General features: G+C 43.3%; 1 protein-coding gene across 1 annotated transcript in view; it reads left to right on the top strand.

Annotated features, from left to right (window-relative positions):
- The window catches only part of RASGRF1 (Ras protein specific guanine nucleotide releasing factor 1), a 64,352-nt gene that overhangs the window by 7,829 nt on the left and 38,890 nt on the right, over nucleotides 1-17,633 (top strand). The window contains exons 2-3 of the mRNA XM_083184461.1: nucleotides 2,052-2,158; nucleotides 13,408-13,555. Coding sequence (XP_083040587.1) covers nucleotides 2,052-2,158; nucleotides 13,408-13,555 — 255 coding nt within the window. The remainder of the gene's footprint in view (nucleotides 1-2,051; nucleotides 2,159-13,407; nucleotides 13,556-17,633) is intronic.

Here is a 17,633-nt window from a genome sequence, read left to right as displayed (position 1 = left end):
ATTGCGCAGGCCAGCAATGTATCCACTACCGCCAACTCTGCCCACCAATGTTCATATATTTATATGCCCACTGCCACCATAGTACGGTATATATGGAACCCTTGGAATTCAAACCCAGCCCATTTATAATGAAAGATTTTCAGCAAAGTCTTTCCCCTCCTGAAAATCTCTTGCTCTTTGGGGAAAATAGCTCAGTGTGTACGCACTACTTTGGTGACAGATATATCTATCAAAGATTTTGGCAAAGTCTTTTGAGATGAAAATCTTCAAGTGTGTATGGGCCTTAAGGGTTCCGTAGAACATACAGGGGGGACAAAAACAACAAGGATTATATTGTCAGGACGGGTATGGGGGAAGGGGGGGGGGGTTTATGGAGTACCTACATATGTACATATATGCAGGCAGTTGTGTTGGGCAATGATTGGTAAAGGTTATGTAGTGGGTATATTTGTTAGTGATAGACTCATTACATTGTGTATACTGTTTAGTGAAAATGTTCACAAACCTTAGTAACTTTACTGACCCATGAAACATTGACGAGAAAGCCATTTTGTATCCTTCATGCATTTCAGTTGTTGAAGCAAAGAACATTATTTTTATGGAAGAATTCCATTTTTATGGAAGAATTCCATTTTTATGGAAGAATTCCATTTACCTTGTATCAGTATTGATGGCGATCAAAAAAGTTAATAAACAGGAAGACTGCAAATCTCAAATCATCTTCTAGTCTAGATACATCTTTACCTTTTACAGTTGTTCAAATTCTTTTTAAACAATTGAACATTGATTAGATCACAAAGCCCTCACACAACAGCATATTTTTACTGACTATAATTACTAACTGAAGAACAGATTTTTTTTTTTTACATCAACATTTTAAATTGATGCCAAAACGTCTTCAAAGATGAAGTGGTAAAAGCGCATTGACAACAAAGGAAACTCATACTGGCATTTATTGGGACTGGTCTGCTTCCACCAAAAGATATAAACTATATGGGCAGCCCAGTAACAAAAATACCAATTAAGATATCCCCTTCTGCCACAAGAGCCATCGGAATCTTCATACTGAAAGTTATTCCATAGAAGAAACCCTGTTTGTAATGGAAAAATACATGTTTTTGAGTTTAATTAGAACAGTATTGGCCAAATAAAGAAACCTTATCTAAATTAGACAAAATATGGGCGAGATGTACTAAGCCTGAAAAAAGTGATAAAATACCAACCAATCAGCTTCTATCTGTCATTTTTTCAAACCTAGCCTGTAGCATGGCAGCTAGGAGCTGATCCTCTGGCATTTAATCACTCTCCATTATATAACTTTTCAAGCTTAGTACACCTGGCTCTGTATGAGGCTGGTTCAATAAGTAAGGTATCAAGACCTCTCACGTGTGTAGTGTTCTCATGTTCTAATTTCCCACCAGGCCAGAGCAGGTGCAGTAGACCACTGCTTACCTCCCAGCTCTTAGGCACAGGGCCAGAATAACAATGGCGCGAATGGAGCTGCAGGACCACCATCATGATAGCATGAAGAACACCAGCTGGCCGCATAATTGACCATAAATCATAAGTATTAAAACTACATTCGTATTTTCCACACAATTATGCAATTTTTATACTTTTATATATTAGGTAGACGCTGGGGCTTAAATTGTACGGGTTCTATCTGCCTAAATGGAATCGGTCTCACCTCCTCCAGTTCTCGTAATAGGCTCTTGAAGAGTTTCAGCTCCAAGCCCATAAAACCCTACTCTAATGGCCTGAGGGGAAGCAGTGGTCTACCTGCTCTGGCCTGGGGGGAACTTAGATTAAAATAGAGAACATTACACACGTGAGAGGTCTTGTTACCTGACTTATTGAACCACCCCATACATCTTAAGGTGTTAAACCAAACCGCTTAGTATGAAAGGAAGTTATCATTCTTTTCATGTATTTTTGTTGGTGTGTAATCAGTATGTGCGTGTACTGTAGATATGTTCTATGAGTGTACTCTTTGGACATTTCCAGTGTACTTTTTGTGTATTCTGCTGACTATTGCTTCTTTTTTTTGGCAGCATTGTTTTATCATTAACTTTAACCATGAGAATCAGAAGCCTCTGGAGCTGCGCACTGAGGATTCTAAGGACTGTGAAGAGTGGGTAACGGCCATCTCTCGAGCCAGGTAAAGTGCACACCCAGTCTACACCTATTGCTCTGATAGCAGCTGGACACCATTACATTACTGCATTCACCACACACTCAGGCTACGTGGATGGTAGTGACAGTTGATCGATTGAAATCCAAAAGCACATGAAATACAAAGGTTGCATGACTCTGGTACTGCTACTATAATTCAGACAAATGCTGCATGTTTGCATAGTCCGGTTATAGAATCCATACAAAGGAATTACAAGACTAGTCACTCTACACAAACCTCACCAGACATAAATGCAACAGACCAGTATTTGGGGAAATGCTGTATTATTGTAACTTGTTCTTAAGACAGTGGTTCCCAAACTGTGTGCCTAGGCACCCTTGGGTGCCTCAGGACACTTGCAGGGGTGCCTTGGGTTGGTGGACCAGGATCAATTCATATTATTTATGGTCAATGTACCAGGCAAAACCAGTGCTTGTGGCTGCCAATCATAACATATGTGGACAAACAGAAGCCAATCCTGTCCCTCACCAGATAACTGTGACATATAAACACAATGTACTTAATTTAAGAAGCATTTGGCCTAGGGGTGCCTTGAAAATATTTTGATACTCTAGGGTGCCGTGATTCAAAAAAGTTTGGGAACCCCTGTCTTAAGAGATAGGGTTCAGGAATCGTAGTGTGTGAATGTATTTAGGATAAGAGTTTTTTTCACTTGTTTAAAATGGGTGTAGCCTTGGCACTAGGGCGAGAAAAAGCACTCAATATTTTTAGTGGTACGTGCCATCTCAGTCCCTCTCCTGGCGGGTGCCACCCATTCGCAAGCACGATTCGCACGCAGGGCATGCAAATGGATGTTACACACATATGTACACTGAGCAACCTTACATATGCGTGCACGCTGAGACGGAAATGGCTGGGCAGCTGGCATCCGGTGATGTCAGCTGCCCGCCCCCCCGCACCCACGTCATAGCCTCATTAGCATGGGAACGTCCAATGTTCTCTTGGGAATGCCCATGAAATGCTGGGCATTCCCATATGCCAATGGGGCTGCCCCACGCCCCTCTCCGCCCACTGTCGTGGGTGCGTGCACCCGGTGAACATGCTGTTCGCCGTGGGTGCCCGCACCCTGCATATGCGCATGCTCAGAAATGCGCAGTAAAACAACATTGGTCCCCGTGCAAATGCAGCCCTGCTGCGAACGGACCTGAATAAGGTCTCTAATACGATCACCGATCAGCACCTCCTGTGCTTCCCTTTTTAGCGTGTTACACCCTCTCCAAACCGGAGAACCCGATCATTTCCTGCATAGCCAGGGAAACCGTTTTCATGTTATCATCTTAGTTTTCCCAAGGCACTGTGCACATAGGGATGTTACAATCTATAATTTACCATATTAAAATTGCATAATCACTTAAATTTGTGTTAAACTATTTCATTTCTATGTATTATTTATTTCTAAAGGGTTTTCTAAATAATGTTTAGTCTATGCAATATAAATCCACCTCCTTTTATCTGTTATCCTTAATTTAACACCCTGTTCTTTGTGGGTTGTGTTGGCACTTGGAGTAGTTGCTGAAGAGTTCATTTGCAATAAACATAGAGTTTTATAGTCAACTGTCCGTGTTTAACGGGATTGTCACCAACAGTATAAGACACAGTGGAAGCATAAGTATAACCAGTTAAGAATGAGAAGAACACACGTGTGCACGGGATATTAGGCTGGTTGAACTAAACAGATACTCTGACATGTTCTTGCTATAATCCAAATAGGAAAATAGCCATGGACTTGTCATTACACTGTCCATTGCAGGATTCATACAAGCTAGGTTTTAAGTTTACACTCTTTTTTATTATTATTTTTATTTTTTATTATTATTATTATTATTATTATTACATTTTATTTATAAGGCGCCACAAGTGTTTTGCAGCGCCGTACAAAGGGCAAACAATAGAGACAGGGAGACAGAACTTAACATTACAGTAAATATATCACAAAATTAAGTACAAGTAACAAAGAGCACCAAAATACAGTATACAACACAGCATAGATGTATGTAGTGAGGGAGTAGTCAGCATACTACTAGGGGCTGGTGGCCATAGGCAGGAAATGAGCATTTACCAGCAGGAGAGAATGCGGGCAAAGATGGTCGCTAAGTATGAGGGAGCAGTAAGAGAATTGTGAGATGAAGAGGACTTTGAGGATAAGAGGGAGGAGGGCCCTGCTCTGGAGAGCTTACAATCTAGTGGAGAAGTTTGACAGACAGATAACATGAGGTGCAAGTAAGTGGGAGATGACATGATGGCAGGATGTAAGCAAAGCAGAAATGCAGGGGGTTGGAGGAGCAGTCTTAGGACTAGATTAAGAGGCAGAAGGGTATGCGCTGATGAATAGGCGAGTTTTCAGTGCTCGTTTGAAGCTTCGCAACGTTGGGTAGAGTCTAATGGAGAGAGGGAGTGCGTTCCACTGAAGGGGTGCAGCACTGGCAAAATCTGGAACTTGAGCATCCATGAAACATGCTTGTTGCACACAGTATAGAATGCCTATTATAATCCATTCATGTCTGTATTGTATGGTGGAAATAATGAATACAGCACTTAACAGAACCTTATCGCCGTCAAAGTTCATGAACTGCAGGTAGAGTTACAAAGATAATTTTAAATGCTGGTTTCTTCACCTGTTTGCAGAAGGAATTGTGTCTGTTGATACAATTTTTTTTTTTGGTTCACTTGCAAAGGCAAATTCCTTCTCAAATGGACAAAACCATGTGCACTGCAGGTCGGGTAGATGTTACTTGTGCAGAAAGAGTTAGATTTGGGTGGGGTTTTACTTCAAAGTGAGATCTATATTGCAGTGCAAAAATAAAGCAGTCAGTATTTTCCCTGCACAGAAACAAAATAACCCACCCAAATCTAACTCTCTTTACACAAGTTACATCTGCCCCACCTGCAGTGCACATGGTTTTGTCCATTTGAGAAGGAATTTGCCTTTGCAAGTGAACCAGAATTAGGGCCTTTACCTGTTGCTGTGTCACTTACATTCTTATTATTCCAAGCATGAGATGAAACTTCCTCAGCAAGTCAAGGTTTTTTTTTATCCCAGTTGCATGTTTACAAGCTACCAGGACCAGTGCTTCAGGCGCAGCTTCAGGAAATCTTGCAGGAATGCCAAAACCAGTTTAGACTGAATGAAAGAACATGATTGGATAGCCCTAGGCAACCACCCAGTTTGTTCTGTTTTGTATGTAGCAAAGTTCTGCCCACACTGCACGTTCTTCAGTCAGGTGTACTTGAGGCAGAGTCGGATCATGCGGTGTGGTCTTGGATCTTGCATAGGACACAGTGGTCTTGGATCTTGCATAGGACACAGTGGTCTTGGATCTTGCATAGGACACAGTGGTCCTCTAGGAATCCTGGATTGCTGAACCCTATTGATAAAAGGTTTTCCTTGTTGGTTTCAGTGCAGATGTCAGTGATCCCAGAGTAGAGAGCCAAAAATAATAGTAGCCAGAGTGACATGTATCACGGAGGGACCGCAGCAGGAATCTCTGATAGGGGGATGCTGCCCGATATACCAATATCAGGCTGCATTGCATCAGCTCCTGCAGCTTCCGCCATTCTGAGATGGCGGCAGTAATTCCATGGGCTACTTACCGCACTGCTGGCAGATCAGCGCGGGCCAGCCGAAGGTCAGCACTAACTGCACATTAGCAGACCCCCAGCTCCTGGGGAAGCAGATCTTAGGGTCGTGCTCCTTACGGGACCCCTGTCCCTGTGCTTGCAGAGACCTACATTCGGCCGTTAGGATCACATATTACAATGCGATCCTGTGCGGTAAGATCCTGCCCAGATCACATTGTATATGCGATCAGTAATTAATGGGCCCCTAAGGCGTAACTAGGAGTGTACAACTGTGCTGTACAGAGGGCAAGGGCTCTGTGAGTGGCACTCCCGCCTCCCTATGGCCCTTGCTTCTGGATAGCAGAGTCTAATGGTGCCCATACACGGTGAGATGTGTGCTGGGTGGGATTTGAGCTATACAATGTGTGCTATGCAATATGAACGGAGAGAAACCATCATTTGATGGTCGCACACCATTGAAGGTTTCTTCTCCCCTTCGGTAATAAGTCAGTCTAGAGTGACTTTTACTCTGGCCGCTAAATTTGGGGTGGGCCCGCTCTAGGGGAACACACAGCATTTTAATGGGCGTGGCAAATAAACGCTGGGTGCTCCCAGCCCGCCCCCAGCCCTCCCATAGCGAATGGTTTGGCGAGTGTGAAACTCGACCTAACCTGTTTGGTCCCAGGGTTTGCATATGCGCATAATCAGGCATGTGTAAACCCTCGAACATCAGGGCCCAAAGGAATGGGTCTGTATCGGCCACTTTATACACTGTATAAACTATATTTCATAAGATTGGAACTACATAAGATTTGCACTAGAGTACTATATGTAGTTTAAATATGTAAAGTACATATGGCAAGGGATTCCCTACACAGGGTTCGATTTGAACTAGCACAATTACTGTACAACATGGTGGCAGGCCGAGGCTATCGGCCACAAGGGAGCCCACCCTTATAGAGCTACAGTAAGCTCTGTATATTGTACACAGGTAAAGTGGAAGCAAAGGCAGAGGTTAAATGGCAATGGCGCTTCAGATATCCATACACGGCCCTGTACTGTAGTTTTCATTATTGGAGCAATCGCCATCTAGCCACGAAGCAGTGTAATTACATGCTTTAGCAATAAAACCAGGATGGCTGGCCAACAGGAAAGATGAGCATGGCTACATCTGTAGTACAAATACACCTGCCTAGTTTGATAAACACAGTGGGATTTGAACTAGACACAATGCGATTTGAACTAAAAAGTTTAAATCGCATGTGAGAACCGCATCCTGCTGGCAACATCATTTGAACCCTGTTGTGGCTCTGCATGCTACACATCATGTTATGTTGTCCATTAGAAGGTGGTTTTGTCTCCACTGTGCCTACTGTCTGTAACTGTCCTGCTTTCATAATGTGACAAAGGTGGAGCTTTATAAAAGTCTGAAGAGAGAAAAAGTTCCAGCTTCAATTTACAGGCTGTGTTGACAGAAGCTGATTGGATAATAATTTATCTCTAACCAAGCTTTGACATCATGTGATACTGTGACCTAGGCTATGTGCATTATTATTTGATTAATATAATACTGCTTATTCACAATAAGACTCTCCACTAGCCTCCAAACTTTCAAGCATTCCCTCAAAGCTCACCTCTTCAGGCAAGCCTATCATATTTAAGTCAGGGTTGCCTATCTGACCCTCTCCTTAAGGGAGAAAATGCTCTATTCTTGGACTTCCCTGGTAATGTCATCATCTGTGGGGAGCTACTGTAGGTAATTGATAAGAAAGGTGTTTCACCACAGGTGATGGTAATCATACCAGGGAAGTCCAGGAACAGAGCATTTTCTCCCTGAAGGAGAGGGTCAGGTAGGCAACCATGATTTAAGTTTCACACGTATAACCCTCTGAGGCACTTATGTATTATATAACTTTCCTTCTGGCCTTGCAACTTGGTGGGACCGCTATGCTATTACTGGTGCCTGTCCTTGTGTTTCCCTCCTATATCCCTATAGATTGTAAGCTTGCAGCAGGGCTCTCTAACCTCCAAGTCTACTCAGTTTGTTTTATCACTGTCTACAATTGTAAAGCGCAACGGAATCTGCTGCGCTATATAAGAAACTGTAAATAAATATGGGGCACCGCAAGTTCTGCAGTCTCATACAGTGGGGAAACATGATTTAAAACCCAAAAACACAATTAAAGAAAGGTAGATGTGAATGTATTAATTCTGCCTGACCCCTTCATATGGCAATCAGATTCATCTCCTGGATAAGATACATTTCTTAGGTCAATAACCCCTTGTTAGAAAGGCAATCAATCCATTTTTCAATCCACTTAATGGGGTATATTCAATGCTGATCAAGCAAGCCATAACAGCAAGCAGTTCCTATTGCTTGCCGTAGCCCGCCCTCAGCATTCACCTGACCCCCTGCACTCGCCGTTTCCACCTCGCTATTTCTAAAAAGTGAGGTGGAAACGGCGTGTGCAGCCGCCCAAAATGGCGAGGCTCGTGGCTATATGCAGCCATTCGGGGGTATCCTTGCCATCCTCTGATGGCAAGGATTCCCCCAGAATGTAGAATAGGGCGAGCAGCCGGCGAGGGGGTTAAACGGCGAGGATGGCTTGTTTCTCGGCAAAAACAAGACGCCCGTACCATAAAAACCCCCTCGCCGGCCGCATTGAATACATGCCAATGAATAGGACATCCCTGCCTCCCTTGGATTAGAATTTGATAGGCTGATGACCCTTAACGGGAAGATGCTTCTGGTGAGAACCTTTATCTTCCCGCCAAAACAGATGCTGCCTTATCACTTGCACATTCCTAGGTATAAATAGCTCGTTAGACAAGCCTGTGTACGAGGATGTTTATAAATGCCAATTAGGTCAATTCTCTAATATTTTTTGTCCCAATGTAAATAGGTAAAATCTGATCATTGTTTCTAATCCAACCTCCTTATTTATCTTTTATAGTTGTCCACCTCTAAATACTTTCGGTTTTCTTTTGCCCCTTCTAAATAATTGTCCAACATTTGTCCAATGTTTAAAAGTACAAGTTCACAAGCTGTCATTGAACAACAAATCCCAGCATGCAGTCAGCTGATGACGAATTATTTCTATAAAATGCATGGGTGATTCTAATATATCAGAATCACTGTATATTACATTATATTATTATTCCGTTAAATAATATCTGTATAATGCTGATGTCTAATGTCATCTATTCCATTTGTATAGTTATATATTAATGAATGCCTCTTGACTTGATATATCCTGATAATTTACAGGAAGCGATATATTAATTAACTTATAATAAAGAGCATATGCTCCCATTAAAATATATCAGCAAACACTAATAGTACTTAAAGAGTTAAGACTTTTCTAGTAGGTGACCTGTTGCAATATGGGTAGATTTCATAGCTGACAGTGAATGGGATGAATTCTTGGCTCACTCATGTATAAAGGAATTATAACTGCTTCAGGCACATCCTGAGTTGCCGCTCCTATTTTTGAAATTCATTCCTCCATCCAGAAACACATGTCACCAGCTTTGTATTACAGGTCCACCGGTCTTGACTGAATGTACTGTGTGTGTGACTTGCAAGTTCTTATTCTTATACCCTGGTATCTTCCAATACTTTTGAATTTATTTATTTTTCAATGTGTTCATTTTTGTGGCTGTTTCTAAATCGTGGCTAGCAGAAGGCTAAACTTTTCTAATTTTCTGGTGGTTGAATGAGGCCAATATTTCACAGTATGGAATATCCATTAGTAGGTGTCTTCTAGGCTCGGGTGAACGGTGTCATGGGAAGGGGAACCAGTGGAAACATAATAGTTTACAATAAGACCTGAATTTAAATATATTTCTGGAGAGTTTGTAAACTCGTGGGCCAGGAAGACAACCGTGCGCCATTTTTATAATCCTGGGATTCCGGGCTTGAATTGTAGCCTTCTCCTGCTTCCCCTCCCCAAAGCCTCCCTCTTCACCTTTCACTTACCTTAGTCACACTGCAGTGATCAGAAGGGGCTTCTTTTGCTGGACACGTTGTCCGGTCCTCTCCCCCACGCCCAGCTTCCTACTGCACCTCCCAGTAGAAGTATGTGACCCTTGTATCCAGGCTGGTGGGGCAAGCTGGTGACTCTAGTTCAGGCAGAGCTTGTGGCTAATGCAGGTCTGCCACCCCTTTCCCTGCAGCTATGGGTAGTACGCCAGGCTAGTGTATTGTAGATGTTGTATTTGTGACCTTTCCTCCAACACTATTTTGATAAGAATAGTACAGTGGCTTCTCCTCCAGCAACGCCTGCCCCTGATCCGCCATTGCTATCCCTGCCACTTTCCCCTATGCTCCACGCAACCCTGGGGAAGCTGCTCCATCAGTATAGGCCATTACAGTAGTATAGTTGAAATCTTGTGTGCGGCTGGCTGCTCATAGTCACTGATTCACTGGTAGTATGCCACATAGTGATCATTTCACCGCGAAATACACTCCCAGCCCGAGAGTCAGTGCATATGGGACTCCACCTATCCTACAGGCTGCTTGGAGGGTAAATGGATTTGAGATAGACAGTAAATAGAGGGACCATCGATAAGTTGGCACCAAATGGCCAACACTATTGAAAGTTCAATGGGTAATGGTTGTCATGGACTTTGGTTGAGAGGGTAAAATGGTTGATAGGTTCAAAAGTTCAACACATGGTTTTTCATTCATATTAAGGTTAGGAATTATGGCTCGGGTTAGGCACTTAGAGGTTATGGTTTGGCTGCTTGATTGGCTATTGGTCTGTCTATATAGTGCCCCATTAAAAATATGGTGCTGTCTCCTCTAATGTTCAAATTGTTTGAGGATTATTCCAGAGATAGGGCTCAAAGTAAAGTTTTATCTCTTCTTGGTCAACTAAAAAAAATAAACAAATCTTATGTACATTGTTATTGTTTTCATCCCAAAATCTGAAAGTGCAATTTTTTCACATAACATAATGGGGGAAATTTAATAGGATGAGAGATTCAGAAAGTGATAGATTTGGTACGAAATCTCCATTTATTTTTTAAAGCGGCAATCATTTACACTGCAAAACCAGTTTGATTTTGCAGTGTATGGTTGCCGCTTTTAAAAAAATATGGATATTTCTTACCAAATCTATTTCTGGATCTCTCATCCTATTAAATTTCACCTACAGTATCATTAAAGATCCATGTGATTTTTTTTTTTTTTTTTTTTAATAATCTTTTTATTAAAGAATTTTGTAAATCAACAAACAAAAACATGCACATTGATTGTCTACTGTAAATACCTGGACTTAAACAACTTTAATACTTATACTAATCTGGGTATGTATCAAGCCTTCAGTGAGGGTACCACCAATGTAATATCAGGTATACCTGTATATTATAGACTTAATCAAAGGTTAGCGAAGGATAGCCTGAAGCGAGAAGTTCTAAGATTAATCTGCTATCTCCGTTACCCAATTATTATTTTCTAATTTTTTTTTTAGATATACTCCGCTAATCTTCGTTTTCTTCTCAGGTATCCTTCACTTCTTGTGGTATGAGCCATGTCATAAAACACATCCAGTGAGGATGGAGATATGCTCCTCTCAAGTCTCAAGTATTCTTGTTAACTGCACAACACGATACAAGACAAAACATAAGACAAAAGACTGGAAACAATAGGGAGATGTTAGCAGTATAATTGAAACTTTCGAACTCTAATTCTTGAGAAGGGGTGGTGGGGGGGGGGGGGGAGATCCATGTGATCTTATTGCATTTCATCACATTCCTGAGACCGCTTAAGAGGCCCTTATTCAGATCTGATCGCAGTACAAATTTGTTCTCAAAATGGGCAAAACCATGTGAACTGCAGATGGGCAGATGTTACATGTATAGAGAGAGTTAGATTTGTGTGAGTTAATTTGTTTCTGTGCAGGGTAAATACTGGCTGCATCATTTTTACACTTCAATTTAGATTTCAGTTTCAACACATCCAACCCAAATTTTACGCTCTCTGCACATGTTACATCTGCCCCACCTGCAGTGCACATGGTTTTGCCCAGAACAAATCTCGGTACTCTTTACCTAGAACGGCGCCCAAGATTTTGATCTTAGGCATCGCAAGGTAAAAAATCGCGTCGGTCGCATCGCATGCGACCAAAAAATCGCATGCGATGCGACCAACGTGATTACCGTGATTTTACATAGGAAACAATGTTAAATGGCCCAATTGACCCGATTTTACATAGGTAACAATGTGAAATGGCCCACAGACCCCAAATAGCCACCCTGAAGTGTGAAATGACCCCCCCAATTGTTAACGCCACCCCACAATCAACGTCAACCCGAAGCGTGGCGAGCGCAGCGAGCCCGCAAGGGGCGGCAGTACGCGTCCTCCGACCTTTTCATACACCCACTATCCACGTCGGCGTGGAGTTGAGAATAGAAAGTGTGGCGAGCGCAGAGAGCGACCGAGCCCGAAGCGTGGCGAGCGCAGCGAGCCCCGCGAGGGGATGCGGATACCTTCACAGGTATCCGCGTCCCCTCGCGGGCTTCACACGTATCCGCCTCCCCTCGCGGGGCTCGCTGCGCTCGCCACGCTTCGGGCTCGGTGGCTCGCTGCGCTCGCCACACTTTCTATTCTCAACTCCACGCCAAAGTGGATAGTGGGGGTATGAAAAGGTCGGAGGACGCGTACCGCCGCCCCTCGCCACGCTTCGGGTTGATGTTGATCGTGGGGTGGCGTTAACAATTGGGGGGGCCATTTCACACTTCAGGGTGGCTATTTGTGGTCTGTGGGCCATTTAACATTGTTCCCTATGTAAAATCGGGTCAATTGGGCCATTTAACATTGTTCCCTATGTAAAATCGCGGTAATCACGTCGGTCGCATCGTATGCGATTTTTTTGGCCTCATGCGATGCGACCGACGCGATTTACATTTTAACATGCATGTCTATGTAAAATCGCGGGCATCGCATCGGTCGCATCGCATGCCATTATAATGACATGCGATGTACATGCGATGCCCGCGTTGGGCGCCGTTCTAGGTAAAGAGTACCCAAATCTCTTTAATGTATGGATAATGCTAACTGCCTAGCCCTTACGACTTGAATGTAGTAAAGAGGTTTCAGAGGGTTGGTATTGTCATAGTAGCTGTAAGCAGCAGTGCAGATGTTTCCACATGCGTCTAGCCTCCTTGCGTGTTATATAGCCCTTCTGTGTGCGACTGCCGATGTATCTGCATAGGAAATGCTACTCTCCAGTGTTTCCTAGAAAACACTGTAATGTTCCAGTTCATATGCTGATACAGGCACGGTCCCACACAGAATATAGGCATGTCACATATCATTTTAATCAGCATCAGTGATAGCAATGTGAATAAGGTGCATTTTCACCCAAAACAAGATGGCCAATGCTAATGGAGTTGCACGGGACCTGTCAGTTCACTCACGCCAGGCGTCTGCCACTGCATGGCGGATTGAAGCTAGATGTATGAGGATACATCTGTACAACTGGGAAAAGCTGTCTGGAAAAGTGCCATAATAACCTGTCAGCAGACTTTTACTGTACATTGGAATGCTTGTAATTTTCTTCTTCATTTGCTTCTTCTGTGCCAAGTACTTACATTGTAGTCGCTATGTTGTTTCACGCTCTTATCCAAACCTTTTATTTTTACTGTTTCAGCTACAAGACTTTGGTGACCGAGCATGAGGCCCTTATGCAGAAGTACCTGCATTTACTGCAGATTGTGGAAACGGAGAAGAAGGTTGCAAAGCAGCTGAGACAACAGATAGAGGATGGAGAGGTAGAGGTTGAGCGTCTAAAATCTGAGGTGAGACCCTTCTACTAATTAGATGGTACAGTATGCAAATATTCCAAAATCTGGAAAAATCCGATATCCAAAATACTTATGGTCCCAGACAGTTTGGATATGGTAAACTCAACCTGGATGAGTTTGGACACACCCCTCTCAAACCTAAACCTATTAGCACGTTACATCTACCCCACCTGCAGTGCAGCTTGGGTTTACACAGATGCACAGATACCTGCTCATTTTTGCTTTGTTTAGATTTAACTAATGTTTTTTCCACTGGGCACCAGTCATCGCAAACAAAGAGAGAAAAAAGAGAAAAAAAGAGATTATGGACCAAATCTCACTATACATATGCGGCTGGCATCGCGGTGCGGTCACGGAGGCCCCCTGCGATACCTGTACTATGGTGTGCGTCACCTCCCAGCCGACTACTGCTCCCCTGCAGCCGGGACAGGTCAGCGTGGCTGTCCTGGCACCTCTCCTCCCCCCCCTGCAGCCGGAAGTATGTCTGGCTGCCTTGCTAGGGGGGTGGGGTTTACCTTCCGGGGTCCAGGAGGACCTGCAGGAAGGTAAGCCGGAGGGAGGGGGAAAGGGCAGTCAGCGAGGCAGCGGGGTTGTGGCGGAGGTGGCGGGGTTGTGGCGGAGGCGGCGGGCAGCGAAAAAGAAGCTTCGATCATAGAATACATTTTATAATCTGCTACATAAGCTGGGTACATGCTGTACGACATGTATACCCATTGGAATCTGCAAAATAGTAACAATTATCCTCCGGTGTGTACGCACCTACAGCAATATGCCTTCAGCTGTCACTTTCTAGTTTCCTGTGTTCTATCATACAGCACACATGAATATGTCTTCTGCTACACTATACAGATACAGGGCACTAGTATTATTATAACAAGAAATATATCCAACAAGTTACGATTGGCAGGGAACCTGCATGTCTGATTAGTGTCAGCCACCAGGAAAAGCTGTGTCCTGTTTTCATCCAAAGCAAGAAATTCTATGGTGGGACATTGGTGAAAACAGGCACACTTAGTACCCAACCAGACAATCTAGCAGAATATACAGAGAATGTATGCACATGTGTGATTCGCTGCCATGCTGTTACTTCCACCTTTCCCTGTAATGTTCCCTACATGTTCTTCTGAAGCAGACTCATTGCATCCCAGCTGACTGCTTCCCTTATTGAAGTTAAGCTGTCTGTCTGCGTGTAATTTATGCTGCGTACAGTTTATGTGCAGTTAAGTCGCTTTTGTGTCTAGTGTTATTACAGCGATTGCTGTATACATTTCGTGTAGTGCTCTCTTTGGCCCTTATTCTGGTTGGTGCGGCCAGAGCCGCACACGGGGCTCCGGCCGCACAAACCAATCCCCGCCCACCCTACGGATCGCCACGGCCGTCCGTACACGGACGGCTGGCGATCCGCATAAAAATGGTGGAGGCGTACGCCTCCACCATGGTGGGAGCTGCCCCCTGCATTCGATGGTCGTCGACCATCGAAGGCAGGTCCGCACGCCCCGGCAGCTCCCGCAAGCTGAGACCACACGGACAATCGTCCGTGTGGTAGCTTGTATGGGGGCTGAAAGCTGACATCCGGCGACGTCAGCTTTCCGCCCCCATGAGTTGCGTCATGCCCTCATTACCATGCATACGCCCCGCGTTTGCATGGGAACGCCCATGAAACGCGGGGCGTACACATAGGGAAATGAGGGCATGAAGCCTCTCACGCCCCTATACGCCCCCTTTGCGGCGGACGAAATACGTCTGCGGCGAAGGGGGCTGCACATGCGCAGATTGACCTCTGCGCATGTGCAGAAGAAAAACATCGGCGGTACGGCCGCACGCGGGCCGTACCGTCCGAATTAGAATAAGGGCCTTTGTGCTGGGATAAATAGGAGGAGGACACGGTGCCAATGGGATGTGATGTCTGTGTCACAGCTGCTAACACTTTGATGTGTTAATGAGAATTGTTTAATAAAAAAAAGCTAAAACTTTGAATATTTATGAAATATTTACATAAGAGTTTGTGCTTTTCATAAGAAATTTCTCCTTAACAAAATATTAACCTATTGCATCCCAGAGAACCGTGCAGCTCTTTCCAGCCAATCAGATGCTGCCCTTAAGTCTAAAACATTCTACTTGTGTTCTGTTTATATTGTCATCCTTAATAGTCAGTTTTAAAAGAGGTGGGGTAAAGTACAAGGAGAAATACACCTTAAAATACCTATAGGTCATAACAGCGATAATGTAATGTTTTTATTACAGTCTCTTCTTCATATTTTACTGCTTTATGCTGACTTATTCGTAAAGTTAAAGCTGGGCATGTTTAAAATAAGGCCTATAGTCCATCCCTGATTCTAGTCTCCAACCTGTCCACATCTGTGTCCCCATGCACAAAACCTTACTCTCATCTTTTTAATATTTCTACTGCCCTGCCCTTTCCCTCACATTTTCCAATCTCTCAGAGCTTCCTACTATAAAACGCCATCAGGATGTCATTATTTTTACCGTTTCTTAACCCTTTGAGTGCCAACAGCTTTGTGAGAGATGCACAAAATATCCACTACAAATGCCAGCGTCGCTCTTATTTGTTATATAAATTCAAATAAATAAAAAATGTTGTGTAAAAGACGATTATGTTTCCTATATAAGGTAAACATTACAGGTCATTATGATGAATGAAAATGTTTGCTTGGCTATTTTCACACCTATTTCTACAAATTCCCTTGGCACTCAAAGGGTTAACTAAAACTCTCATTGTCTCCCGTCCTGACTACTGTAACCTTCTCCTGTACTCCTCTCTCTAATCCTTCTCTTTTCCAGCTTAATGCCAGGTTGAGATTGATTGTGCCCCTGAGATACTTCACTTCTGCTTGCCCACCCTGCTAAACCCTACACTGGCACCCCATTCACTGTGAAGAATAAGTCAGTCTCCTCCCCCTTACCTATAAAGTCCTCAGCCACTCCCTGTTCCTGATAACTGACTCCATCTGCTCTGTTCACTCTGATAGTGACCAGTGCATCTCACTAATAACCATGTCTCACTCCCACCTGCAAGACTTTTTTCATCTACCTCCACATGTGACATACATTACCATTTATACGCTTCACGGTCTCCACAATTTGAAATACTTCTAAAAACCTAGTTGTTTATCAAAACCTACCAGTGTACCACCTAATTAGGGCTGTCATCCTTCCCAAATCAAGAGCAGGCCCAAAGATTTAGCACATTCTGTAATATGCTTTTTTTGTTTTGTACCTTTTTATTACATCCTATGCATTGTGCTTAATATCTTACATTATTACTGCATTTATGCTTTATGACAGTTCTACATTTTGCCTTTTCTTGCTCTGTATTTGACTTGTACTATTGAACTTCATGTACTAAGCTTTACTTCATTTATCACGCTACAGTATTGTGTAACGCCATGTGAATAAACAGTCATATTGTTCTGCAGATCAGAATAGTGCATATATCTGTGTATGTGCTGTTACACCTAAATATATGTAGAGTGTGGACCACAGATTTGCCACTTTTACCTTCAATCACATTAATAGTAGAGTTATACACAAATAATCCTATTCTTGTGTCTTACTGTACTGCTGTCTATAGCTCTCCACACAATGTAAAGCAAATTAAAAATTTATATTTATTTTCTTAAAGGCAAAAAAAGCCTCTAAATTACCTTTGTATAAAGTCATACCCTCCGATATCCATCAGACCATATACCCACAGACCTGCAAATACCTTCATATGGCCACAAGCCACTCAGACCTCCCATTAACCCCAACAATGCGACACATGTCCCCAAATACCACATGTACTCCAAACACCTGTTCAGTCTTCCCCTCCCAACACTCACAATGATTACCAATGACCACCTACTGCAACTAAATAATAATAATATTTATTCAAAACTACCTGTAGTCAACAACTAATTACCACTAATAACATACTGCCCAAAATAGTGCACTTACCTAGTCTGTCAGTCAACATAGTGGAATCATGGCCTTTCCCTCAAAGGCTGCACTCTCTCCTCTGACCTGCACTCTCTCTCCCATCCCCTGCGGTGTGTGGTCACATCATGCAGTT

This window comes from Crinia signifera, chromosome 4 (assembly GCF_055691185.1).
Source record: "Crinia signifera chromosome 4, ASM5569118v1, whole genome shotgun sequence".
Lineage (NCBI taxonomy): Eukaryota > Metazoa > Chordata > Amphibia > Anura > Myobatrachidae > Crinia > Crinia signifera.
The sequence above is the reverse complement of the archived record's forward strand: the minus strand, read 5'-3'. Positions and strand labels throughout refer to the sequence as shown.